Source organism: Orcinus orca, chromosome X (assembly GCF_937001465.1).
Source record: "Orcinus orca chromosome X, mOrcOrc1.1, whole genome shotgun sequence".
Lineage (NCBI taxonomy): Eukaryota > Metazoa > Chordata > Mammalia > Artiodactyla > Delphinidae > Orcinus > Orcinus orca.
The window spans coordinates 130,716,529-130,742,237 of NC_064580.1; the positions used below are offsets into that span (position 1 = coordinate 130,716,529).

A 25,709-nucleotide genomic window follows, 5' to 3' on the forward strand; every position below is an offset into this window, starting at 1 on the left:
CCACGTGGCCATAAAGCGGGGCCTGGCCTAGGGAGCAGGAGGCAGAGTGGCAGAGAGGGCAAGTGTGAGCCTGCGCCCAGCCTGGGATGAGGGAGCCTTTAGGGGTTTGAACAAATGGAGACAAAATGTCTGGAAGGCCTCCAGGGCAAAGACTGGAGCGGGGGTCTCTGTCCGAGCTGCCTGCCGCCACCTTCCCAGCCACTCCAGAGAAAGGGATCACAAGGAGGTCTCCCTGCGGCCTCAGTTATACGCACGCACCACGGACACAACACAACAACGTTTATTTTGCCCCAAGAGAAATTCTACTCTTTCTGCTCCACCTGCCCTCCTGCAGGACCAGAGAAAAGGGGCCTTGGAGCCCCGAGCATCAATGCGCAACACAAAGGGGCTTAACCCAGCGGGAAGCAAGACCTGCCACAGCCTTACTCATCCTGGGTGGGAACTGAGTTCCCTACAGAATGCTGGGAGAGCGTGAACTGCAAGCGGCATGAGGGAACGGAAGCGGAAGGGAGCGAGCCGAAGTACCGAGGGAGACCAGGCTCTCGGGAAGCAGCCAGCCACGGGCGGGGAGCAGGGGCCCTCACTCCTCCTTCTTGTCCGTGGGGCCATCTACCTCCGCCTGCAAAGGGGACAGAAATTGCAAAGCAGTGGGTTGGCAGGCATACTCCTCCCCTTCGCCTTCCAGCCCCTCCACCCCAGAGGCCCAGTGGGGTGCCCCTTTCTGAAGATGCCAGGCGGTCAGATGAGCAAGGGACCCCCCCACCAGCAGCACCTCACAGTCTGCCAGGGTGGGAGTGGCCCCACTCCACGAGGGCTGTAACCCTAACTCCAGCCGGGCGGGGGCGTGGGGCGAGGGGGCGAGGGGAGACAAGCCTCTGCTGTCGCTCTTTTCTCAGAGCACCAACCCCGCAGCACCACCTTCTCCTGGGCCTCACTCACACCCACCCTCGTGCCCACGGCTGCCTCCGAACTTGAGTCCCTTCCAAGTCCCAGTTCAGGCTCTTCCCAACTCTGTACACCTTCCACAGGTCCTGCCAGTGAGCCCGCCCTGCACTGAAGCTGTTGGTCCCCCTTTGGGGGCTGGGCCCTCCTTCTCCACCTTCCACGGTGCCCAAACTCAGGCCGCCAAGCACTGAATCAAACCATCAGAACTTAGGGGTGTTTTCCTAGCCCTCATGCCCAATTTCCAGGCCACCTGAGCTTCCAGACGCAGGTAGCCTGGGGACTCAGACCGGGCCTGCGGGCGGAGGTGGTGGCAATGACTCGGACCTACTGGGTGGGAGCTGGCTGTGATGTCCCCAGCTCTCGGCCTCACATCACCCCGCAGCCCCTACGGAGGGAAGGCCAGCAGCCAGCAGTGGAATTTCCCCTGCACGTCTCTGGCCGGTACTTGATGGGGCCCTTCAGTAAACCACACCATGGACCAGGGGTACGTGTAAGGGAAGGAGCTCTTCTCAAGGGCACTGATGCTGGGCACAAGGCTGGGCAGGCCCACAATGCAGAGGGCTGACCCGACTGCCAAGGCGACCTTAGTAAGTGGCTGCCATCTGCCAGGCCACACCCCTCCTGCTCCAGAAGGGGTTCCGGCTGTTGGGCCCATGCTGGCCCCAGACTCAGCGGCAACAAAGGAAAAAAGGGGGACTGGGAGAGAAAGCAGCCAGCTTGCTGCCGAGGCCTCTCAAAGGGGACACGTTGGCCCTGAGGCTAAGCGAGTGGGAGGCCTGCTCTGCGCCTGCGCAGGGTGCGGGGGGCTCGGTTCCAACAGAGCGAGCTGAGCGTGCTGACCTGCAACTTCGCGTGCTCCTCCAACAGGCGGTCGTACTCCTTGGTCAGGCCCTCAGACTGCTTCCGCATGGCCAGAGCCTCATTTTCAGCTTTCTCCAGTTCTGGGGATGATGCAAGTGGTGAAGGAAGGAAAATTAAAAGATGAGGATTAGGGAGAAAAACACCATTTGCTGTAGACAGCAGATGCAGCCGCCCCAAATCTGTCCCCAGTGAGGGTGTCTGGGAGACCACTCCTCTCAAGAAAGCTCCTCTGCCAGCTGCCTTGAAAGCCTCCAAAAGTGGGGAAGGGCTGGCCAACAAAGCTGGGAGAACACTGAGGATCGCCCCCCAACCCCTTTAATGGAGGGACCCTGCATGGCTCTCAGCAGGGGTGACTGCAGGGAGGCTGACAGCATGGGGTAAACATCTTGAAAAGGTTGGGGGTAAGAGCAGGAGGCAGGGAGCAGAACCCCAGCCTCAAAGCTGAGAACGAGAGGTGTGTCGAGAGAGGCCTTCAGGAAGGGAGCAGATGGGAACATCTCAAGCAGCTCTGATGCAGCCTTTCCTTCCCCACCCACCAGGCCCCTGGTGACAAGGCACACAGCGCCACTCCCCATGCCTGGTGCTGGATGAGATGCTCTGGAGTTAGCCCATGGGCCTCTGGGGTTCCTGGGCCCTCCTCGGTTGGACCCTGAGTGCACTGCTAAACCACTAAGCCCCACCGGCTGGGGCCAAGCCCGGCTGTGTTTGGGCTGGACGAGCAAGGAGCCATTTGTTTGTTTTCACGCAGCTCCTGAGCCTGCGTGTGAGCTTGTTATTAATACTTTGGCAAGAAAGGTGTGGCAGCCACTGGCAGAGGCTCCCGAGCTCTGGGGGCCGCGGGCAACCCGACGACAGTGCTCACTTTGCTTGTTGACAGCCAGCTCGTCCTTCAGCCTCTGCAGATCAGCCTTCAGGCTCCTGTTCTCTTCCTCCACCTTCACTTCAGCGTCCCTGCCATCCAACTTGACTCCACCGGCAGCTTCCTAGGAACAGTGCCAAGGGCCTGGGTTACTCAGGAGGGAGGAGGGAGGAGGGAAGGAGGGAAGGAGTCCAGCTCCGTCCTCCCCACTGAGCTGTGATTCCTCAAGCTGCCCTGGGCACTTGCCCCTTCTGAAATGTCAGCACAGAACTGGGCCACTGCTTGTTCCCAGCCACCAGGCAAAGCCCAGGCCAGCAGGGCCACCTGCTACAGCTCCCAAGCCACACGCCCTGCCTGCCCTGGCCCCCAGCCCTGCCTCCTTTCTCGGCAGCTCCTCCAAGTTGACCAGTCCATCCAACGACTCCATTTGCTGTCATCTGGGGATTGCTGCCAGTGACCCCCAACTGACCAATGCCATCGCTTCCTCTCCCCAAGCTCCACAGCTCACTCCAGCCGAGGAGCCCCCAACTCACCCCTGCCCATCCAACTCTATCCTGCCTATGAATCCAAGTCCATCCGTCTCCTTCCCAGCTTGGCTCACACCTCACCTCCTCTGACAAGCCTTCTAGGACTGCCCCGCCTCGTCCCCAGATGATAGCAATCCTCAGGGGACCAAGATTGGTCCTATCCTATCTTGTGTTCTTCTGTGCTAACTTGCCCAATGTGCACAGCACAGGGCTCGGCTCCTTAGGGATTCAGTTTATCAGGGAAGAGTCTGGCCTGGATGCACAGCGGGTAGAGGCAAGAGAGCAGCAAGGGCGCCCCCCTTCCCATCGCGTCCCCCAGACCCCTCCAGTACCCACCCCCTTCGTCCCTCCACCCAACTCCTCCGCTTTTCAGACAACAGCAGTGTTGCACGTTTCCCAGCCTGATAGGCTAACGGCAGCTGCTGTGGCCCATAAAGAATGTCACGTGGGGGGGTCGGGAAGGCCAAACTCACCTTCTTTAGCTGGTCATTCTCTTCCATGTACTTCTTGGCCGCTTCACTAGCGCTCTCTGCCTGCTTTTTAAAGGCTTCATTGGAGGCCAGCAGCGTGGCCTGCTGGGAGATAAGAGTCACCAGGCGTCTAAGCAAGCTGTAATTGTTTACAAAAAGAAGGGAGAAGTGAGCAAAAGAAAGAGGGAAAGATGGCTAGCATGAACTTCTTTCGTTTGCTCCCACCCCATACCTGCCTGCAGCCTAGACCTGTCCTTCTGGATTGCCAGGGAGGCAAAGCAAACGTGAGGGGAAAGATGGAGCCAGGAGCTGTCCTCTGCCACCAGAAGGATTACTAGTGCCCCCAAAAGGCCGCTCACAGCCCTGGGGCTCTCCTCCAGCCCAGAAGGCACAGGAAGCAGGAGCCTGATAGGACACAAGGGGCCACGCCTAGATACAGCCTAAAGGCCTCGAACCCGGCACTTTACAGGGCAGGGCTTGGACGTGCCAAAGCAGCCATGCTGCCACTTTCCTCGCTGCGAGGCTGGGCTCGCCTTGATAAACAAGGGCAGCCCAGGACTTCCCTGGTGGTCCAGTGGTTAAGACTCCGTGCTTCCAATGCAGGGGGCGTGGATCTCAGTTCCCTGGTTGGGGAACTGAGATCCCACATGCCATGCAGCAAAACAAACAAACACACCACACAAGAGCAGCCAGTGCTGTGGGGGCTTCCAAAGGGCCGGCCGAATCCTCCAGCCCGCCTTGTGAGACAGTTGCTGCCACTGCCCCCGTTTCACAGAGGGGATGTGGAGGCTCAGCATGCTGAAGCAACTGGTCAAGAGCCAGAGACGAATGTGGCTGGAATCCGCACTCCTGCCTGTCTGACCCCAAGGCCTGAGCTGCCAACCACTACATGTTCTTGATTTCCAGGGAACCACTAGCTGGGCCAAATGAGAGAGATGAAAACAACCCTTCTCTCCTCACCCCCTTCCCAAATGCAGTCTACAGGCAGCTGCCAGACCACACCTGTTAGAAAACATCACCACCTTGAGGATTCCCCAGGCAAGGGGGACAGAAAATGAAAAATCAGGGCCCAGGCACACATCTCGGGTTCAGGCCAGCCACGAGAGGCAAGCACGTGGCAGCTGAGCACACGCTGCTCCATTTCCCGACAGCCACCCTGCCCTGAGACGTTAGCTGGCAGAAGAGAGGATGGGAGGACTCACAGTGGGGGGCAGTGGGGGCACTTCCCCACATGTCTGGGACGGGCCTGGCCAGCCACTGCCCCGAGGAGGGTGCAGAATAGGCAGGCCCCGGGGACGAGGGGAGGACTCAGCATGTGTAGGGCGTTTCCACAACAAAGTGCTCGCTCAGAGGAGACAAAGCAGCTGAAGCCGCCTGCTCCGAGCCGTCTTCCCTGGCCTTTGCAGGGCTCCTGTGGACACCTGCTGCTCATCAGGCCCAAGGGGACGAGGGGACTAGGGAGGGATGGGAGAGCAAACAAGGCGCCCAGCTCTCCCTGGCCAGGCCCTGGCAGAGCCCCTGCTGGGAATGAGCCCGGATGGGGAGCGGCTCGCAGGGGCTGTGAGGCACCCATCACGCTTCCTGGTTTAGGGAGCGGCTCCAGGGGCCCCTGTCAGGACCGGGAGAGCCAGGCTACTGGTTCCTGGCAGGAAGGGAGAGTTTCCAGTGACATGTGCTCTCTAAAATTAGCGACCAAGACCTCGTGGCCCAGGGCTCAGGTTTCCCTGTCTCAGCCGCAACTGCCCACCAGCCTGCCCCCCACCGGGCTGAAGCCCTGGAGGTGGAGGGGGCTCCCGAGTGCCCCAGGAGCCAGAGAGAAGCAACGTGCCTGAGTCACACAGGCAGAGTGGCAGTCACTGGGGGAGCCCAGAAAGAAAGGCAAGTCTGACTAAGCCCCAAGCTCGCAAGCACAGGGCGCTCAGGCAGCTCTGAGCAGATCCTGACGACGTGGAGGAGGCTGCTCCGCCCAGCCGGAGACTGGGTTGGGGGGGAGGGCACATGTGCCACCTGGCAGACCCAGCCAGCAAAGATGGAGCAGACAAGCCCAAAGGTGACGCTCCCCCTTCGCCTGCCCCCCCCGCCCGACGAGGCTGGGCAGGCGGCTGACATGGGGCAGGACTCCAGCAGCACCGTGAGCCACCACAGCTGTCGCCCCAGTTACCCAGGGAGGCCAGGCCCAGGATGGTGGTGGCAGCGAGGACCACAGCAGTACAGCAGGGGCCGAGCTCTCCTCGGTGCCGTCCCAGCCCATCCCCACTTATGGAGAACCAGGGTTGCCAACAAGAGCCCGGGCAAACACGCAGTACCCAGCGCCAAGAGCTGTCCAGGGGGCCTCCCGCCACCTCAACCCGCTCAGCCCCCTGCCTGCCCTCAGGGTCTCCCACTCAGTGCAGGGCAAGAGCGTCTAGGGTAGATGCCCCTCCCCGACCACGTGTCTTTCACAACATCCATCCACGCCATCCATCCCCTTCCTCTCCCTTCCTGTTAGACCTGTTCCTCCAACCCAGCCCCAGACGATTCTGGGTAATTCCTCCCTCCAGGAACCTCGCCCCTCAAGGCTCTGCCTCCCACCAGCCCAAGCCCCTCCTCTCTTCCTCCATTCCTCAACCACCAACAACCTATATCCTGCCCTGGCCATGCCACCAGCATGATCACCGGTGCCCTAACCGCCCAATCCAAGGAGCACCCTGGAGTCCTTGGGGCACTCGTTCTGTAGCACTTGGCACAGCTGACGGGTCACCCCCTTGGAACTCTCCCCTACCCTTGCCTCAAGCAACCCTCACCGCCCACCAATCCCACCCCCGACAGGGGTTTATCTCAGCCAGATCCTGACACCCAGCTGCCGACTCACCAGTGGCTCCTGCATGGCCCCGAGACACGCCTGACTCAGCCCATCCATGACAGGCCAACTGCTCCTGCACCGCACCATGGTGGACGCCGTCACTGAGCTACCCAAGCTCTTGGGCCTGCACGCCACCTTGGGCCCCAGACATCCCTGTGGCCTCACTGCTTCTTTCCTGGGTGACTTTAATAGCTCCTAAGTGGCCTCCTCCCTACCCTCCACCATACAGCTTTGCAATCCATGCCCCCAAGGAAAGCCAGTGATCTTTCTCCAAGACAATCTGATCATGTCACTCCTCTGCTTCCATCGCTCTGACGCACGCCCACTGTTCTGGCTGGCACACAGCCCTCTGCGAGCTGGCTCTTGTCCCCTCACCACCCGCATGGCCTTCTGCTCTACTAACACCAAACCACTGGCTGCTCTTGAACACGCCAGTCCTCACTTGCCTCATCTCCTGTCACTGCACGTCAGCCCACCAGTCTGCAGGGGTGTCTCCCCTTCTCTTTGAGAACTCTCGCTGATGACTCAAGACCCAGCTCCAGGGGACTTCCCTGGTGGCACGGTGGTTAAGAATCCACCTGCCAATGCAGGGGACACGGGTTCGAGCCCTGGTCCAGGAAGATCCCACATGCCGTGGAGCAACTGAGCCCGTGCGCCACAACTACTGAGCCTGTGCTCTAGAGCCCATGAGCCACAGCTACTGAGCCCGCGTGCTACAACTACTGAAGCCCACGAGCCTAGAGCCTGTGCTCCACAACAAGAGAAGCCACCGCAATGAGAAGCCCGCGCACCATAACAAAGAGGAGTGCCCGCTCACCGCAACTAGAGAAAGCCCACCTGCAACAACGAAGACCCAATGCAGCCAAAAATAAATTAAAAATAAATAAAATTTAAAAATAAAAAAGGGGACATTTTAAAAAATCCGCCTGCCAGTGCAGGGGACGTGGGTTCGATCCCTGGTGCGGGAAGATCCCACGTGCCACGGAGCAACTAAGCCCGTGCACCACAACTACTGAAGCCCGCGAGCCACAACTACTGAAGCCCGTGAGCCACAACTACTAAAGCCCGTGAGCCACAACTACTGAAGCCCGTGAGCCACAACTACTGAAGCCCACGAGCCACAACTACTGAAGCCCACGAGCCACAACTACTGAAGCCCACGAGCCACAACTACTGAAGCCCACGCGCCTAGGGCCCGTGCTCCACAACGAGAAGCCACCGCAATGAGAAGCCCGTGCACCGAAACGAAGAGTAGCCCCCCGCTCGCCACAACTAGAGAGAAGCCCATGTGCAGCAACGATAGACCCAATGCAGCCAAAATAAATAAAGACCTAGCTCCATTACCACTCTCCCCTCAAAGCCTCTCCTGAACCTCCCAGGTCCCCCTTCCACATGTTCCCACACCAGCCCCTGTGCCCCCTCATCTGGTTGCACGGTTCTTCCTCTCTTCTCCTCCCAATCATCTCCCCGCATCACACTGTCACTTGCTCCTCAACTGGCTGCCCAGCCACAAATGCCTTCAGACCAGGGAATGCACCTTCAACCTCTACACGCCCCCCCACCTGGTCCACTGGGAAGGGACCCTGCAGATGACTCCCCCCCCCGTCCCCCATGTGTGTGATGCCACACCTCAGGCCAGGACAGAATGTGAGTCTGGGGCCCTGGCTCTCCCCAAACTCAGCCTTCCCTCGGCCCAGCCGCACAGAGGGGGACACAGGCAGACACGGGCGGGGCTTGCCAGTCAGTTGAGCAACAGGGTGACGAGAAACAGCAGCAGGAAGGCGCCATGTCAGACCCGTGTTGATGAGCCAGCCAGGCTTGTGACTGCAGCGGTAGCTGAATAGGCACTTGGGAAAACACTCATCACCAAAGCTGGGGGCAAAGCCCAGTGCCCCGGCCCAAGTCCAAAGGGTGCCCCTGCAGGGCCCCCGGCTAAGCCAAGAGCAGCATTCCCTAGCACGGCCGACCGGGCCTGCCCAGGAGCTGGCCTTCTAGAACTTCTTAGTGCCCCTCACACATTAGGCCCCATGCTCTTGTGCCTGTCCCCAATTCACCCAAGATCCAGCTCCAACACTCCCCGAGAGCCTCCACCCTCTCCCAGGCACATCAATGTGCCCTTTTTGTGTCTGTCCCCTCAGTGTTCTGAGTCTCCACCGAGACCCAGGACAGAGCAGGGCATACGGTGGAAGGTGCTGAGCTTCAGAATCTCCAAATTTCAACAGCCCAGAGATGTCAGCCTAGAGAGAAGGCTGATGGACTGCTGTTCCCACTCCTGCTGGCCATCCTCCACCGTGCTCGGCTACACTGTCCAAGTACTGTTATGCAGGTAACTATTTCTAGCCATTTCTGGACAACAAGTGAGAAGCCACAAGCCGAAGGGATTTCCCAAAGGTTCAGGGCTGGTAGAGGGGCCACGGTCTGGGTTAAATGCACCCAGCGACTGGGAGAGAAGTCAGTGCACGAACCGTAAGAGAATCCAGATGTGCCCTTGGCAGACAAACGTCATCCCCAAATACCTGAATTCAACTGGGCTTTCTCGGTAAGATGTTTCTGGACGCTGAGTGGGGCTTTCATGCTTTTATAAAACGTTGAGTAAACAAGGATCGGCAGGAGAAACAGAGCCAACCATATCAAGCTATGGAGACGTGGTTTCACATGTGATTTACACCGATCCTGTCTCCCTCCTGTGGGCGAACAGGGGGAGGCAGACTTGGACTTTACAGGAAGTGGGACGAGAGCAAGGAGGAGGGTCCTCCCAAGTCCCAAAAGGAATATTCTATGCTTGTGGCCCCCCCTTGCCAATCCTGCCCACTAGCATTTACCAGGCATCTCCCAGGTGCCACGCCCTCGGGTCACTCAGCCCTCAGGGCCCCGCAGCGAGACAGGTGGGCAGGCAACTCCCCTCACCCTGCTGCCCTGGGGAAGCGGGAAGCTGGTGTCACAGCGCCACCTGTTGACTCTCCAGGCTGACTACAGCTCTGCCTCTGGCGCCGCTCCACAGGGTGGCAGGTGGACTCCGGGTGAACTCGGCCCAGCTCGCCAGCAAAAAAAACACTGAGGAGGCGGCGGCGCGGCGGCGTGGGGAGGTGGCCACCGTGGCGAGGAGCCAAAAGCCAGGTGCTGCCCCAGCAAAAACTTCGGACAAAGCAGACCAGTAATAACAGGGTGGAAGCCGCCCCAGGAAACTCTCACCCTACAGAGTCTGGAGTCATGAAAATAAGGAGGCAGCAGAATGGGAAGAAGGAGAGTTTACTCAGAAAGATCCAGGGAAAATCTTTCAAGGGCTGCCCCCATCCATCTCAGGAGTACATCTCAGCACACATGCTCGGCCTTCCTCTTAGCCCTTGAGTTCGGACAAAATGGGAGGGGGCCAGGGTCGAGGAAAGGCCAAGGCCCTGCAGCAACTCCAGCTTAAGCCCAGGTGGTGCCTATCTACCCTGGGGACAGCAAGGCCAGCTAGAGGGAGCGGGGACGGGGGGCCCTCTAGAGCTGAAGAGAACCAGCGAACAGGAGCGAGCCTGTCACGTTGCCTTCTTGAAACCAGGGAGCAGAGGGATTCTGTATAAACTGGGGGACAGAGAGCAACCAAAAGAGGCCAGACAACCTAGACAGATGTTCCAACGCTAAAATATGCTGGTGGCCCCCTGGCTACTTCAAGGGGATGGGAAGGAGGGAGCTGTCGACCCCCAGATGTGCCCCACGTGGTACTCCAGTCCAAAGGCAACAAGGCAGTGTCACCAGCAGGCGGTGGCGATGTGCTGTGGAAAAAGCCCAGGAAATAGGCCTGGCCCGGGCTGGGGAACCAACAAAGCAAAGAACGAGAGGTGGCATTGGCTACGCCGTCCAATACAGAGGCCACCAGAGGTCCTTTCAGTTCAAATAAATTAAAATTACATTAAATGAAAAATCCAGCTCCTCAGTCACACCAGCCCCATTTGTTCACAGCGAGAGTGTCTCCAGCCTGCAGGCAACTGGTCACATGGCGCTGGGCTGGAGGAGCCAATCGCCCTTCCCATCTCCAGCCCTGCTCTCCGCTCACCCTACCCTCTGCCTTCAGAGAAAGGGGCCCTCCTGGAACATCAGGCTTCCGATGACCTTGGAATCAGGAAGACTGAACCCCTGTAGTTTGGCACCCTGCCCCCAAAGAGGTCATTCACCATTTGCCTTTAGAGTATGAAGAGCATTCTTCGGCCAAAATCCAGTAGCTGAGCAAACAATCCATATTTTAAAAGAAGCCAATGCGTGTCAGATGGTCTTCCATGGCCTCTTCGTAGCAACTCCCCCCGCATTAACACGGTCCCCCCTTTATCAGAGCCCCCTCCTGGGCCCAGCACCCACAGGACACCAGCACACTAGTAGCTGGGGTGAGTTTGGCTGGGGGAGGGGGGGGACTAGAAATCAACGGACTTATCGAAAAGGCTCTTACCCAGTGCTGAGCTGTGAAGCACTACTGTATTTGTAGTCTTAGAAAATGATGGCAGGGCTTCCCTGGTGGCACAGTGGTTAAGAATCCACCTGCCAATGCAGGGGACACGGGTTCGAGCCCTGGTCCGGGAAGATCCCACGAGCCACAGAGCAACGAAGCCCGTGCGCCACAACTACTGAGCCTGCACTCTAGAGCCCGCGAGCCACAACTACTGAAGCCTGCGCGCCTACAGCCCGTGTTCCACAAGAGAAGCCACTGCAATGAGAAGCCCGTGCACCGCAACGAAGAGTAGCCCCCGCTTGCCGTAACTAGAGAAAGCCCGCGCGCTGCAACAATGACCCAATGCGGCCAAAAATAAATACATTAATTAATTTAAAAAAAAAGAAAGAAAATGATGGCAGCTGATGGATGGATCGTCGGATCAAGAGGAAACAAAGGTCAAAAATCCCTTTACCTGGCCTTCTAAGGTCAGTCCTCCACTTAAATCACTTTATCTTTGGGTAGGCCCTGAGCATCAGATTTTAAAAACCCCTTAGGTTCCCTTATCTAGACACAGATTTAAACAAACAGTAAAAAAGCATAAACAAAACCTGCAAAGTAATCTGGGAAACGTGAGCAATCACTCCTGAGTTGGTTACTAAGGAGTTACTGTAAGGTTCTTGTAATAAGCAAGATGCTAGTATGCTTACGGTTTTTTAATAAAGTCCCTCTCTTTTCCAAGCGATAATCCAAAATATTATTTTGCCTGTAAACATAATATTTGGGATTCATTTCAAAATAATCCAGAGAATAATGGGGAAGGGGGCAATCAAATGAGACTGGCCAGGGAGACACTCATGTTGAAGCTGAGTGACACCACAGGGGGTTGGCTCTTCTATGCTGCCTCCAGTGCTGAGAACCGGATGCCCAGGGCCCTGAGGATTCCTTGGCTTGGCCGCCTCCAACCCTTATTTGGCCTCTCCCTGGGGCAGCCCTCCCCCCACCCTCTGCTCTGGCTGCAGTACCCGTCCTCTCTGTCCTTCTGTCCCACTCTGCTCTCCCGCCCCCACTCTCCCCACCCTGTGCCCAGCCTGGAATGTAAGACCCCTGAAGGCCAACACCAGCTTTCTCTTCAACTCCCTACCCAGGCCCAGCACAGCCTACCACGTGAGTGGGAAAAATCCCACGAAACTCTCTCACTACTTGGGGTGATGCCGGTAACAACTACCATTTATTAAGCACTCCCCACGTGCCAGGCATGATGCTGAGAACATAACCCAAGTCACCTCCACCCTCACACCAAGTGCTCGAAAGAGGCATCCTCAACCCCTGCGCAACAGGTAAGGAAAAAGGCTCCGGAGAGTTAAGTGACTTACCCGAGATCACACAGCTAGACAGTAACAGACCCAGAATCCAAACCCAGCCAATTCCAAAGTCCACTCTCACTACGCCCAACTGTCTCTCAGGACCACCATGGGCTGTTATACTCCCTTGGGCAAGGGAAGAAAGCGCCCCGTGGCCACTGCAGGCGGCAGAGCCCAGGCTGGACGTTCATCCTCGCCTGCTGGACCCACGTGGCCTCCGTGGACACGGTGGCTCTGGCTTGTCTCGCCATCAACACAAGCCCCAGCGGCCGCCTGGGCACCAACTATCTGCAGAGCTGAACGCTGGCAGCAAGCAGGGCTGACCCAAAAGCAAAGAAAGCAGAGCAGAACGTCCCGCTCACCCCAGAGGGTCTGGATGGATTCCGCCTCACCAGCAGTTTAAAGGGCACGATCACCTTCCAGGAGACAACCCAGCCCCCAAGTCACTGGTGGTTAAGCAGAGGAACTTTGTAGCAAAGCACGGGCAGCTCCATCTGGACTGACTGTGGTGACACAACCCAGCCCCAGAGAGGTAGGCAGAAAACAAGAGCTAACTGTGGACCAAGTTCAGGTCACTACAGATCGAGGGGCCTCACGCACAACGGTGGACCTTCCTGGGTCTGGATGGCGACCACTACTTGGGTCCTGACCAGTAACATTTTAGCAAAAGCGGAGAAAACAGAGCACTGCTCTCAGAACATGCAAAACTCAGCCCAGCAAGAGCTGCTGTGCAGCCACACCTGTAGCTCCAGAGGGATGCCCGCCAGAGGCGCTCCCAGAGCAGGGAAGTAGGCACTAAGGCAACGGATGAGCAAGAGCCCGCGAGACAGAGCCCGCGCTGCCGAGTCCACACTAAACAGTGCCCTGCGCCACACCCATCACAGACCAGAGGCCCGCTACGCAATGCTGGGACCAACGGCATCCACATCCACATCCTCGGGGCACCCAGACATGTGTCTTCACGAGCACCGCCCCCACCCCCCGGCGTTCCTGCTGCCAGAGCTCAGGAGACCTGAAGAGCTGGGCATCCAATCTAAAACACTCGACACAGCAGTTCGATGAGTTCAACCTGGACATGGGCCTGAAGCTGTCCCTGTGTGCCCAGGACACTCCATTCAGTCCCTAAGGTGAAGGTGGCACAGAGCCAACCAGACTAAAGGGGGTGAGCCCAGGTCCCCACGCTGCCCCTCACAGGCCGCTGGGGCCCTTGGAGGACAGCTCTGTAAGCCAGCCCACAGCACAGCACGGGCCTTGCACGGCAGAATCAGGAGGGAAGGCCCAAATAAGCATGAAGAGGAGGTCTTGGCTAGACCAGCAGACAAGAGTTGGGGGGTTCCAGGCAGAGGCCACAGAAATACTCAGGGAAGGGGACCCACGAGGCTGGTTCACGACACGGGCAGCCGAAGCAGAGACTGCAGAGGGCTGCAGGATGTAGGTTTCAAGCCTTGATGCCAAAGGTGCTCTGAAGGCACTGGAAGCAGGGGGTGGTGGAGTCGGTTTTACATGCCAGAAAGGTCACTTGGCTGGGGCAGGGTGGACAGGCTGGGAGACCAAAGCCAGCGGCAGGAAGCCTACTTGGGATGATGCAGCCCCACTGTGGCAGCACTTCCCCGGGGAACGAGGAAGAGAGGCTCAGGAGGTGAGATCCCTGGCTGTGGAGTGGGGACAGAGTTCCAGTTTTGCAGATGAAGAGTTCTGGAGGCTGCCTGTACAATAGTGCGCACGGGCCCAACACTACTGAGCCGTACACTTAAAAATGGTTCAGATGGCCAGTTTGATGTTAATGCATTTTATCGCAATTTAAAAAAGGAAAACACAGGAGCAGGGGATCACATGGGACAAAAAAAAAGAGGCAGAGCACCCCCAGGTTTCTAAGTAGAGACAGCTGTTCTCAGACTTTGGGGCCCAGCCCACAGAGAAAGGAGCGTGAGGACATGGGAAGGTAGCAAGCTGCCCGACGTCAGGGCGACCACGAAGCAGACGCAAGACAAAAGCCCAGACCCTGCCCCCTGCCCCTCCCCAGCAGACTGTTGCAGGGAAGTACAGACTTGTTTAAGGACGTGATGCGTCCTTTAAGCCTGGGGCCCCTGTTTTCAATCATGAGGGCTGCTCAAGGTTCCCCCCAGGTGCTTTTTTTTTTGGCCGCCCTGCACAGCCTGTGGGATCTTAGTTCCCCAATCGGGATTGAACCCGGGCCCTCAGCAGCGAAAGCGCAGAGTCCTAACCACTGGACAGCTAGGGAATTCTCCCCCAATGTGCTCTTGACCCCAGCCCCATGAGGAACCAGCGCCACCCCCAGCCTCTCTTCTGAGCATTGCTCTCTGCCTCTGTGGTCCCCTCGCCCACTAACCTGCTGTCTCTCCCCCTGTCTTGCCTCTCCCTGCATCTGCTTTCATTCCCCTCCATCTCACTTCCAGGGAGCGGCCAGCACCTCCCTGTCGCCCATTCCTCGACCCCTTGGTGCAGTCATCGCCCTCCTCTCCCCCGGCTTCTTCGTTCCTTCCAGCAGGCCTCACCGGCTCCCTTCCTTCCACGCGGGTGGGTGTGCAGCCTTCCTCTGGGTGCTGCCACTCTGTGGGCGCCCACAGGAGAACCCACCACCACCTCAACCTCAGAGGCTTGGCATCCCCACTAGTTCCTCCCCTTTCTTCCACCAGCACCTCTGAAACCAGGTTCAGGCCACCAGCATGTCTCAGTTCGGCGACCTCTGACTTGGTCCCCCTGCTTGCAGGCTCTCCTGCTCTACTCCACCCCAGGCGCCAAGTATGAACACGCAACTCTGACCATGGCGCAGCGCCACTGGAAAAACTCAGTGCTGTACCACACAGAGTTCGGGTACAAACTCTGAAACTGGCATTCAAAACCCTCCACCCTCTCTCTGGCCACTCCTGACCCATCCACCCTGATCCACGTGCTCTTTTCCAAACAGCCTACAGGGGTTCAGGGACTGAGCCAGTACCTGCAAGTGAGACTTGCACAAATACAGATGAGAAAGAGACAGACAGTAAGAGGGGCAGAGACACTTTGAAGAGTACCAGGCGGTCTAGCTGAGAGGCACGCAAAGTGACAATTGAGAGGGGTTTTCCCTGTTTATGATATCAGAAAAATGGGGAGATCGGCCTGATGTTCACCAGCGGGGAATTGGTAGACACCTAAGAATGCTGGCAACAGATGGGGTGTCCTAGAACAATGTTAATGACAAACTCAACGGAAGACCCATGTTCCCACGTGGTAGTTACAACCTGACCCTGTTTTGAAGAAGCATGTGGCTGCTGAGGTCCCATCACTTCAAGTCTGAATTCTCAGCTCTGCTGATGACTAGTTCTGGGAACTGGGGTCTCTGAACCCCAGTTGTTTCTTCACAGAGCTACTATAAAAATTAATGTGTGCCTGGCATACTGAACGCTTAACCAGTGGTAGCTGCTATTAGGCATAGAAAAGTCTAGAAAAATATTTAACAAACGTATGTGTCAACAGTGGTTATGATAGCATTTTAGAGGATGTATTTTCTTATGTTTATTTAAAGCCTCAACTTCCTCCAAAGGTTTTAGACTACCAGATTACTTAATAATCCTCAGATGTACAAATGGAGCTAAGAGATTAAAGTCGTTGGACTCCTAAAACTTAGACTAATAAGACTGATGTACAGATCGTGTACTTGATCCAGGCACCTTCCTACCAAAATCCAGGGGAAAAAAGCAGCCCACTATCCAGTCTATGGTCTGAGGCAGGCTATACACCAACAATCTGGCACCAATTGCTCACTCCGATGCACACTAGCTGGCATCTGAACAGAGGGTCGGAACTCGGCGTGAGCTCGGGCTGGCCACTTAGAACCTGTGCAACTCAGGCCGCTCCATCTCTCTTGGGCTGCCCTTTTCCATTTATAAAGGCCCACTGAATTATGAAGAATTATTAAAGTCCTTACTGACTTCAAGCAGAACCAGAACCCAAACAGCTCACACGCACACAGGCGAGGCCACCTGGCCATCCAGTCTTCACGATAAGCTTTTGTTTTCTTTCTTTCTTTTTTTTTTTTTTGGCCATGCTGCGCGGCTTGTGGGAATCTTAGTTCCCTGACCAGGGATTGAACCCAGGCCCTCGGCAGTGAAAGCGCAGAGTCCTAACCACTGGACGGCCAGAGAATTCACACGTAATCTTTTTTCTTCTTGGATGGTTAATGTCATGCAAATAGAGAAGTTCCTCAAGGGCCACGGCCGCCATACAGGATCTGACCCCTAGACTAGGGAGGAGTATATCATCTCAGAAAATTCTAGAAACAATTAAACAGCTCATTTGTGGGCAACTGATGAATCCACACTGATCCTTGGGGTCACTGTTTCCTTTTCTAAGAAGTCACACAAGACCAACCTCACATCCTTTTTTTGATCAGCTACTGGCCAGGAGGGACACGGGAGGGTATGGCAGGCACAGCAAGCTAAGATGGACAGGCAACAGATGTATGGCTGCTGGAACAACCAGGCCCAAGAAGTTACTATGCCCGACATGTTTTAAAGGGAATTCGATGAAGCCTTCCTTACACGCCTGTCAAATGGAGAGGTCAGAGCAAAGTGAGGGAGGCAGCTGACACGACAGAGCACAGAGTGGGATTGTGAGGGAGCATGGGACCTGTGGGCCCAAATCTCACTCTCCTCTCTCAGTCTCCGCGCGTCCCTTCAGGAACAGCTGAGGTATAAATGAGGACTGCTCTTCTTTGAATTCACCTGTTTGGGTTAGGAGACTGCCAACTACTCTGTACCCTGACGGTGGTGGTGGTGTTATCCTACTCTGCATTTGTCAAACACTCACAGAACCAGATGCCCATTTGTGCTATATGTCAATTTTTTAAAGTCAACTGCAGGAATTAAGCTGGAACACCTCGCTTCACAGTGTCGCAGAGAGGACAGAGCTGAGCACACACTCACTCGTCTGGTACACCTGGTTACCCACTGTCCCCTGGCCTTGTCAGATAATACCTGCCCTGGAGATCTCCTTCTGGAAGAGATCACAAAAGCAGAGCAGTCAGGAGAGTCTCAGTCCACAAGATCATACTTCTTTTTTGGAGCTTCCTGAAACCCTAAAACTCTAAGCTATGTGTCCAACTCCTCCCAGCCTTCTCAGTTCCTGACTCTCAGAAGTTGGAAGACAGCAGCCTTGCAGATCACTCCTGTGATCAAATGTATCCCCCTGAAAAGCCCTTTCCAGCTCCACCACCCGGCACTTTCCAACTATGGAAAGTGACTTTTTTTCTGAAACACTGAAACCCAGTCATTCCAATGCCCAAGAATCCATACACTGACCCTACTTCTCAGTAACCTCACGGTAGGCTCTTCCCAATAACTCCGGAAGCCCTTGGCCCCCAGGCTCCAATAGGCCTCATGCTCCTGTGACAGACAGGTCTACATCTGGGAAGGCCCTGGGGACAGGGTCGGTCTCAGCCCCTTCGTGCCATTTCTGCCCACTCTTCTCAGGACAGGACCCCATACACAAAAAGCCCCTGTTCAACTGGTCCCTTTTTTTTTTCTTTTTTGCAGTACGCGGGCCTCTCACTATTGTGGCCTCTCCCGTTGCGGAGCACAGGCTCCAGAGGCGCAGGCTCAGCGGCCATGGCTCACGGGCCCAACCGCTCCGCGGCATGTGGGATCTTCCCGGACCGGGGCACGAACCCGCGTCCCCTGCATCGGCAGGCGGACTCTCAACCACTGCGCCACCAGGGAAGCCCTCAACTGGTCCCTTTTAAGCTGGGCTCCAAAGAGCCTCTCCCAGAAGAGGGTAACGCCTGTCATTTACTTCACTCTGTGTACAGAAAGCGAGCTGGTGATAAGACATTTGTCCTAAAAGAACGTGTTGCAGATTACGGCAGAGCCAGAACGTGGTCTTCTGACCTTCTAGTCAGCCCGCTCCCACCCTCCATGCTGCCTCTGGAGGTCAGGAGAAAAATCAGAGGCCTCTGGGGAAACTGTGTGGTTCCCCTAACACAGAAAGGGCCTCCAGTTCAAGGCCACAGACTGAGGAGGCAGTCATGGGCTAGGTCCCTTCACAGTCCCCCAGCCCTCCCCACTCACAAGGACAGCAGCAAGGAGAAGCCAGCAATGTAGAGGTTCCTCTGGGCACGGAAAAGCTTCATGTGGAAGTGTTCCACAGCCCCGGGGTTGTTCTGGAGGTTCACCTTCTCCGTCACGTCGTCGTACTTTCGAATCTCGCGAACAGCATCTGTGGCGGAGCAGAGAAGAGATACGGGCATTTAGCTCCCGCTCAGACTAGGCTGGCCTGTCCAGGTAAGACAGGCGGCATGAGCTGGGGCAGTCTTGCTTCCCTCGAATCTGTCTCCCCTGCTATCCCCCTTCTGTACACACCTTGGGGGATGCCTTGTCAGAAGCGCTGCCCTTGGACCTACTCTCTCCTCCAGCTTTTCTCACGTCACCCCCGGACCCATTCTACACAGGCCATGAGCCTGCTCTCCGCGTCAAGATGCTCATCGAATCTGAGACATCGCCAGCAACAGAGGCAGCTCCCCTTTCCCATGGTGCCCCCAATGTTTGGTTCTGTTTATCTCAAACTGGGCTGGTCATGGGCCATCCAACTGATAAGCTGGGGTACTCCTGTTTATGGAAATGCCCGCTAGGGAGGCATGAGCTGCCTAGGAGTCAAGACCTGAAGCATGCGTGCTAGAGATTCAAGGGTTTTCATTTCTAAGCTTTATAACCCATTTTATTATTTAAACTGTTTTATTCTGATTACAAGAGAAATTCACACTTATCAAAGGTTCAAACATAGCAGAAATGCAGAAGGAGTAAGAATCCCATAACATAATCACCTCCAGCAGGACCTGCTACATGTGGCCAGCTTAGCTAAAAAGCAGTCATTTTCAGTCCCATTACCTGATGTCATTCTCTTTGCAATACACACATCTGAAATTACCCCAATTACAGGTTTATTGTCCATCTCCCCCAAATTAGACTACAAACGCCACGAGAGCAGAAATCTTTTCTATTACACCCCTAGGGCCTAGCATAGTGCTAGGCGCACAGGGGGCACACAAACACCTGCTGAATGGTGAACAGCCTCTGCTCTGGAGAGCTGCTGCTGGCCACACAGCGCTCTGGTTCACCCGTGTATTCACATCTATGTGTTTGTGGAATAGAAATGGAACCATCACACAGGGAGGGGGAAGGGTAAGCTGGGACGAAGTGAGAGAGTGGCATGGACATATACACACTACTAAAAGTACAACAGCTAGTGGGAAGCAGCCGCATAGCACAGGGAGACCAGCTCGGTGCTTTGTGACCACCTAGGGGGCGGGATGGGGGGGTGTCATAGGGAGGGTGGGAGGGAGACGCAAGAGGGAGGGGATATGGAGATATATGTATACGTATAGCTGATTCACTTTGTTATACAGCAGAAACTAACATAACAATGTAAAGCAATTATACTCCAATAAAGACGTTAAAAAAAATAAGAAAAAAAAAGAAGAAATGGAACCATCCCATACCTACCGCTTTTCTCCCTCAACCCTGAAATCTCTTTTTTCTTGAGGTACGCTGATTTGTAACATTATGTAAATTTCATGTGTACAACATTTCTACTTCTGTATACCCTACAATGTGCTAAAAAACATGGAATGCTTCATGAATCTGTGTGCCATCCTTGTGCAGGAGGCATGCTAATCATCTCTCTTTCCAATTTTAGGATATGTGCTGCCAAAGTGAACATCTGAGACATCTTTTTAAGTCAGTACGTAAAGAGCTACCTAAAGAGGGCTCTTAATGGACCCCCATGGGAGAGGGTTAAAGTATCACTGTATGGCTATTGTCTGGTTCTTAATTTCTGGTTTGAGACTGCTTGTTTTTTAAGCTGATCTTACATTATAAAAATCTGTCCTCCTTTACTGGTGTTTTTGTGTTACATCTGTACCATGAAGCAAGCCCTCTTTCAACACTGTTGGCAGGGATATAAACCAGGACAACAATGCTTTTTATGGACTGCGTGTTCCTGGCCCCAAAAATTCCTAAGTTGGCATCCTAACCCCCAACCAGATGGTATTAGGAAGACGGGCCACTGGGAAGTGAGCACGAGGCCCTCGTGAATGGGATTAGTGCCCTTATAAAATAGACCCCAGAGAGTTCCCTTGTCCCTTCTTCCATGTGAGGACATGGCAAGAAGACAGCCACCTATGAACCAGGAAGAGAGCCCTCACCAGACACTGAATCTGCCAGCACCTTAATCTTGGACTTGCTGCCTCCAGAACTTTGAGAAATAAATGTCTTTTGTTTAAGCCACTCGGTCTATGGTCTATCGCAGCCCAAACTAAGACATAAAATTTTAAATGTTCATGCCCTTGGGTTCATCCATTCCACCTCTATGAATTTACCCTACAGAAAGTTTTGCATATATGTGCAATGATATGAGGATGCCTATAAAGAAGAAATTACACTATAACCATATGATAAAATACTACCCAATCTTTAAGAAGAATGAGACTGGTATAAGAAAAAAAGCCTAAGATACAGTAAGTGGAAAAAGCACAATCCAAAACAGTGTGTACTGTGATCTGAATCCAAGCCAAAAGGGTATGTACTAGTTTAATAAAGACGGCAGCATAGAAAATGCCTGTGGAAACATACCATAAACTTTTAACAATACTCACCTGTGAGACATGGGATTATGGGGGACTTTACCTTTCTAGGTTGAATTTGTGAACTTTTAAAGATGTGTTATTTTTGTGATTTAAACAAACAAAAACCATGTTTTCCTACACTGTCTTCTGCATCCAGAAACCCCAGCACCTCCAGGACCACCTCTGGCTGATGGCAGAGAGCAGACCGGGGATGGGGGCGTTGGGCCAAACTAGCCCAAGTCACGCAGCAGAGTGCTGCCCTCTATCTCAGGCCTCCAGCCCAGGGTAGTTGACCCTGGACCCTCATTAAGCCCACTCCCCCAGTGAGATGTGCCCTAGGCCCCTCCCAGTGATGGCTAGGGGCCAGCCAGGCCTGCAGCTTCTAGCTGGTTATGTTATGTCATCAGTATTTGCTACTAGCTAACAACTTATTTAGGTAGGCCTCTCTAGATTATGCTTCTTACCCTTAGGATAGAAAGCAGCCTATCATCATAGCAGGACGTCTCTCTAGAACATCCAGGTAGTTCCCTGACCCCCAAAAAAGAAGAATGGCACCTTTGCCAACTACTGCCTTCTGCAAAGGGCCCCCCCGGCCCACTCTGCCATACTAGGAGAGTTCGTGGAGTCTGGTTTGCAGAGGGGCAAGGCCCCAAGTGAACACCCTCAGCACGGTCCCTCCCCACCCCAATTCTTGCCCCCAGCCCACACCCAAAAGCAAAAGCACACACACCCAATTCCAAAACCCTGCAGCCTGGCCTTTCCTGCTCACGGGAAGACACGCATAATCCCTACCTGTTCTGGACTCAGAGGCTGCTCAGGGAGAGAACCCTGATTGGAAAGAGCTGCCTCTTGGGGCCTTACCAAGTACTTCAAGAACAGTGAGGTCTGTGCGCAGCTGGCACCCACCCTCCACGGCTGGGAATGGATAGGCTGCACCTCACCTGTCCAGAGGCAGTCCTGCCTGAACCTATCCCATCAGGCCCCGAGACATCAGGAAGGAGACACGCCTAATGCTGCAGCTGGTGGGTGGAGCCCTGCACATTCCCCTGAACTATGGCTCCCTGGCCTCCCACCCCCTGCCACATTTCTGCTGGGGACTCAGGGAGACAGAAGTGCTCTGAGTCTAAGCAGGCATCGCACCTTGGAGACAGGACCACTGTCTATGGCAGAGGTGAGCCAATACTTTGGAGACCAAGCAGGGGGATGTACTGATCACTTACCGCAGCAAAAGGCACATTTAACAGACAGATGAGAGCTATACTGATTCCTCGGGTCTCCAAACAATCATGCCACCACCTGGCCTCAGGCCCCACCCCTGTTCATCTTTCAAGCCCCTGCTGGTGTGTACCTCAATGCAGGGTTTATAGAACTTCAGAACTGGAAGGACTTCGAGGAACCTGAAGTCTGACCCAGATCCAGAGAGGTCTGGGATTTGCCCCCTAGATATGCTATCAGACCTCTTGCCCCCCGTATACTTCAGGACATGGCGGCTTCTTTCCCAGCTTGGCTCCCTATCTATTTGGTAGCTCAGTCCCCTATCTGAGGCCTGTTTCAGGCACTGAGGAAGAGACTGACGCTGCTAAGTGCCCAAGGAGCAGCACTACTTGGACCAAGGTCAGCATGAGCCAGTTAGCTTCTCTTGGTTTCAGCTCTGGAAGGGCGTGAGGAGCTGCCTGAGACATGAGGTGGTCATCGCCAGGTACACAAAGGCCGCCGGTCAAAGTGAGGGCCCTGCCAGCAGCCAGCATCGCCGTCTTTGTGCATGAAAGGAGCCTCCTCCCCCAAGAGAAAGACAGGCGCCCTTCAGTGGTCTGTCTCTGAGAAGCCAAAGCTGTACACTGCTTACGGAACATGGCACGGGGCTTTGCAGCAGAGGCTACTTTGGTCAAAGGGTCTAGGTCAGGTAGCTGCCCTCAGCCACAGCTCACTCACCAATGAGCAGCAGCACAAGGATGACAACGAGAACCACAAAGAAGGTGTTGCCATAGGTCACTACCAAGTGCACGAGACGGGACTTGAAAATCTTCTGCCATCTGTGAAGAAAACAAAAAGGCTAAGGCCTGAAGAGAAAGAACGCACGCCGGGGATCCAGGGCCCTGTGAACAGAAATACAGTTTTGCACTCGTCTCCAGCGGCTGAATATCCCATACAGATTCAGCCTCAGCCACTTGCAATTCTCCAATTTATGGCATCCATTCAAGAGTGTTAAAAAGAAAAAAAAGATACATGTCCGTGTATAGAAATTTCTAGAAAACCAGTCTTAAACACTGGTAGGCTCTGGGGAGGGAAATGGGAAACTTACTTTCCCCTCTGTAGTATCAAAATGCTTGCCACGTACACATTTCTTTAAACTGTTTTCCCCCGTTGACCAATCGTGGTTCACCTAGACTCCCACCACCCTACATTACCATGAAGCAGACCGCAGACCTCTCTTCGTTTCCCTCCATGAATACCTCAGGATACAGCTCTATCAGAGAAGAGCCTTCCAAAATACTAATCACGATGCCATCACCAGACCTCAAAAATATCAACAAGATCTCTCATCATCAGAACTCCAGAGCCAGAACGCCAAAGTCCAACTGAGACAATTATTTTTAGTTGGTTTGTTTGAATCCTGACAAGATTCTGATTCTGCATTTAGTTGGTAAGTATCTTAAGTCTCTCTTATTCTATAGGCTCCCTCTTCCCTTGCTCTTTTTTCTTTCCCAGTTTACTGTCTGCAGAAAACAGACTGTTTGTCCTACAAAGCTTCCCAGATTGCAGCTCCAAGGGGGCCTCTGTTCTGCATCTCCTGTGAACTGTACGAGGTGACTCACATCTCGCTTTTGTCAAGAATATTCCTTAAGCAATGTTGTATACTTTCTATCACATCACAACAGGGCCTTCACTTTTTCATTAAAAAAGAGCTTTTAAAAAAACATCCATAAAAACACAGCCTCATCTGTAATGCCCCAATTTAAGTCCAAACGTGTTCATATAATAAATGTAATTAAAATTAATTTCCAGTTAACTTTCTACAGGTCCTCTGTTCATTGAAAAGAAACATGGCTCCAGCCTTCATAGGCTGAGTAATGCTCATGAGGGCACTACGCAATGCCAGTGAGACTAGTCAAGAGAACAGAAGTCACCAAATCAATGGCAACGTGACCCCGTGATGCAAGTTTTGCAGATCCCACAATGCCATCCCCTGAACGCCAGGGCCCCCGAGGGGGTGGCAGGAGGGCATCATTCCCAGAACCATAACTAGGTCTTCTCCCCTCTGGGACATTCTGAAGACCAGAAGGCAGGGCGCACAGGAAAGGAACTCGGCAAGATGTGACAGAGCAGAACTGTGGGGAAGGTTGGCGATAATCAACGCAACCCTTGCCACCCCTACCCCAGACAAGTTCTACCTGTTTCCATCCGGCCTCAGTTCCAGGGCCCACCAACTCTGCAGGGATAAGCTGCGGAGCAACTCTCCCTGGCTCGCCTGCGCGCTCCACGGGCCATACCTTTTGGGAGAAATGAAGGGAATGCAGAGAAGCAGCACAGCGAAGACCTCTGCATAGAGGAAGGTGGCGACTGCAGTCCACTGCAGACTCATCGTGTTGCTAGCAGCTTTCAAACGGGGAGATGTGAGCCTGTTCCTGCGGGAGCACAGAAAAAACGGGAGTCGTGACAGCTGGGCGGCCCCCGCACCCGACCTCAGAGCCTTCCAAGGCCTGGCTGACACGGGCTCGAGCCCCGGCAGTCTGGGCGCTAACACACCCAGAGCCGCCTTTTCGGACAATTCCTTCCCGGTGGAGTCCGGGAGGCTGCTCCCGCCTGCGGAACCGGGGCAGCGTCTGGAATCGGAAACCCGTGGAGCCCGGAGGCCGTCCTCGCAGCCCCGCGGGCCCGGGCCCGCCCCGCCCGCCGAGGGGAGCGCTGCGCCAGACGCTCCCGCCCCCCACACCCCAGCCCCCGTCTCCATAACGCCCTCGCGCTTTCTCCCGAAGCTGCGGCGCTCCCGTCCCCCGGGGAAGCCAAGGGGCCCTGGCGCCCGCGGCCCTCCCATCGGGGCCCACAGAGAACCAGCAGCCCCTCCCGGGGTAGGAGCGGGGCTCCAAGGTCTCCCGACCACTGCGTCCGCCTCCGAAGGGGCGGAAGGGCTCGGGGTACCTCAGAAAGCCCCGGAGAGCGACTCCTAGAGAACGGGAGTCGGGGCCAAGGGCAAACGCGGGTCTCGACCCTGCACCTCACGGCCCCATCCAGAGAAACTTCTAGAAGACTGTCTCCTCAAAAGCCGGAGGAGCCCCTCCCGGCCGCCCGGGTCGGCCACGGCGTCCACCCCGCTCCAGAGAAACCCCGACGTGGCCCCGACCCGGCACGCCCTCCCAAGCCCCACCCCGGCGGCTCCTCCGGATGGACTCGGCCGTCGCCCCCCGCCCCCGGAGACGGCTCCACCCGCCGCCGCCCCGACTTCCCTCTGCCCGGCCCTGCCCTCGCACTCCCAGCTCGGCACTGGCCCCGCGCCCCGGGCCTCGCCGCGCTGCCCGCCGTTCCCCCCCTCGTCGAGGAGCCGGGGCACCTCGGCGACCCCGGAACCCGGCCGGGAGCGCGGGCTCGCTCACCGAGTTTCCCACAGTCAACCGTCACGCCCCGTCGCCGCCGAACTCTCCCACCTCAACCTCGGCCCCGCCCCTTCCCCGCAGCCGGAACCGGAAGCGCCCGCCGGGTCCCGCCCCGCCCCCAACCGCCGCGAGGCCCCGGAGGCCCCTCCCAAGGCGGTTTTCCGCCCCGCCCCCGAGCCGAGGCTCCGACGCCCAGGACTGGGGAAGAAGCTGCGCCTCGGGCGCGC

General features: G+C 55.6%; 1 protein-coding gene and 1 pseudogene across 4 annotated transcripts; both read right to left on the reverse strand.

Annotated features, from left to right (window-relative positions):
- Nucleotides 1-264: 264 nt before the first annotated feature.
- BCAP31 (B cell receptor associated protein 31) lies at nt 265-25,612 on the reverse strand. 4 transcript variants are annotated; one of them, XM_004286416.3, is made up of 8 exons: nt 25,483-25,612; nt 24,382-24,516; nt 22,823-22,923; nt 18,339-18,486; nt 3,666-3,801; nt 2,669-2,789; nt 1,786-1,886; nt 265-619 (listed from the first exon to the last, which is right to left on the reverse strand). In XM_004286416.3, exons 2-8 carry the CDS (start codon nt 24,471-24,473, stop codon nt 581-583), a joined length of 738 nt encoding a protein of 245 aa, XP_004286464.1. In that variant the 5' UTR covers nt 24,474-24,516; nt 25,483-25,612; the 3' UTR covers nt 265-580. The 4 variants fall into 4 exon arrangements, with proteins under 4 accessions (XP_004286464.1, XP_049560302.1, XP_033273570.1 ...); XM_049704345.1 differs by lacking the exon at nt 25,483-25,612 and adding an exon at nt 25,360-25,481; XM_033417679.2 differs by lacking the exon at nt 25,483-25,612 and adding an exon at nt 25,107-25,229.
- Nucleotides 19,884-19,984, reverse strand: LOC117199127 (uncharacterized; annotated as a pseudogene).
- Nucleotides 25,613-25,709: the final 97 nt, after the last annotated feature.

What these genes read in the sequence shown, in the direction of transcription:
- BCAP31 (XM_004286416.3), bottom strand. Translation starts at nt 24,473, where the DNA reads ATGAGTCTGCAGTGGACTGCAGTCGCCACCTTCCTCTATGCAGAGGTC. An exon ending in CCCTTCATTTCTCCCAAAAG is followed by an intron (nt 22,924 to 24,381) that starts GTATGGCCCGTG and finishes TTTTCTTCACAG; the next exon opens with ATGGCAGAAGATTTTCAAGT. An exon ending in AGGAGCACGCGAAGTTGCAG is followed by an intron (nt 620 to 1,785) that starts GTCAGCACGCTC and finishes TCCCCTTTGCAG; the next exon opens with GCGGAGGTAGATGGCCCCAC.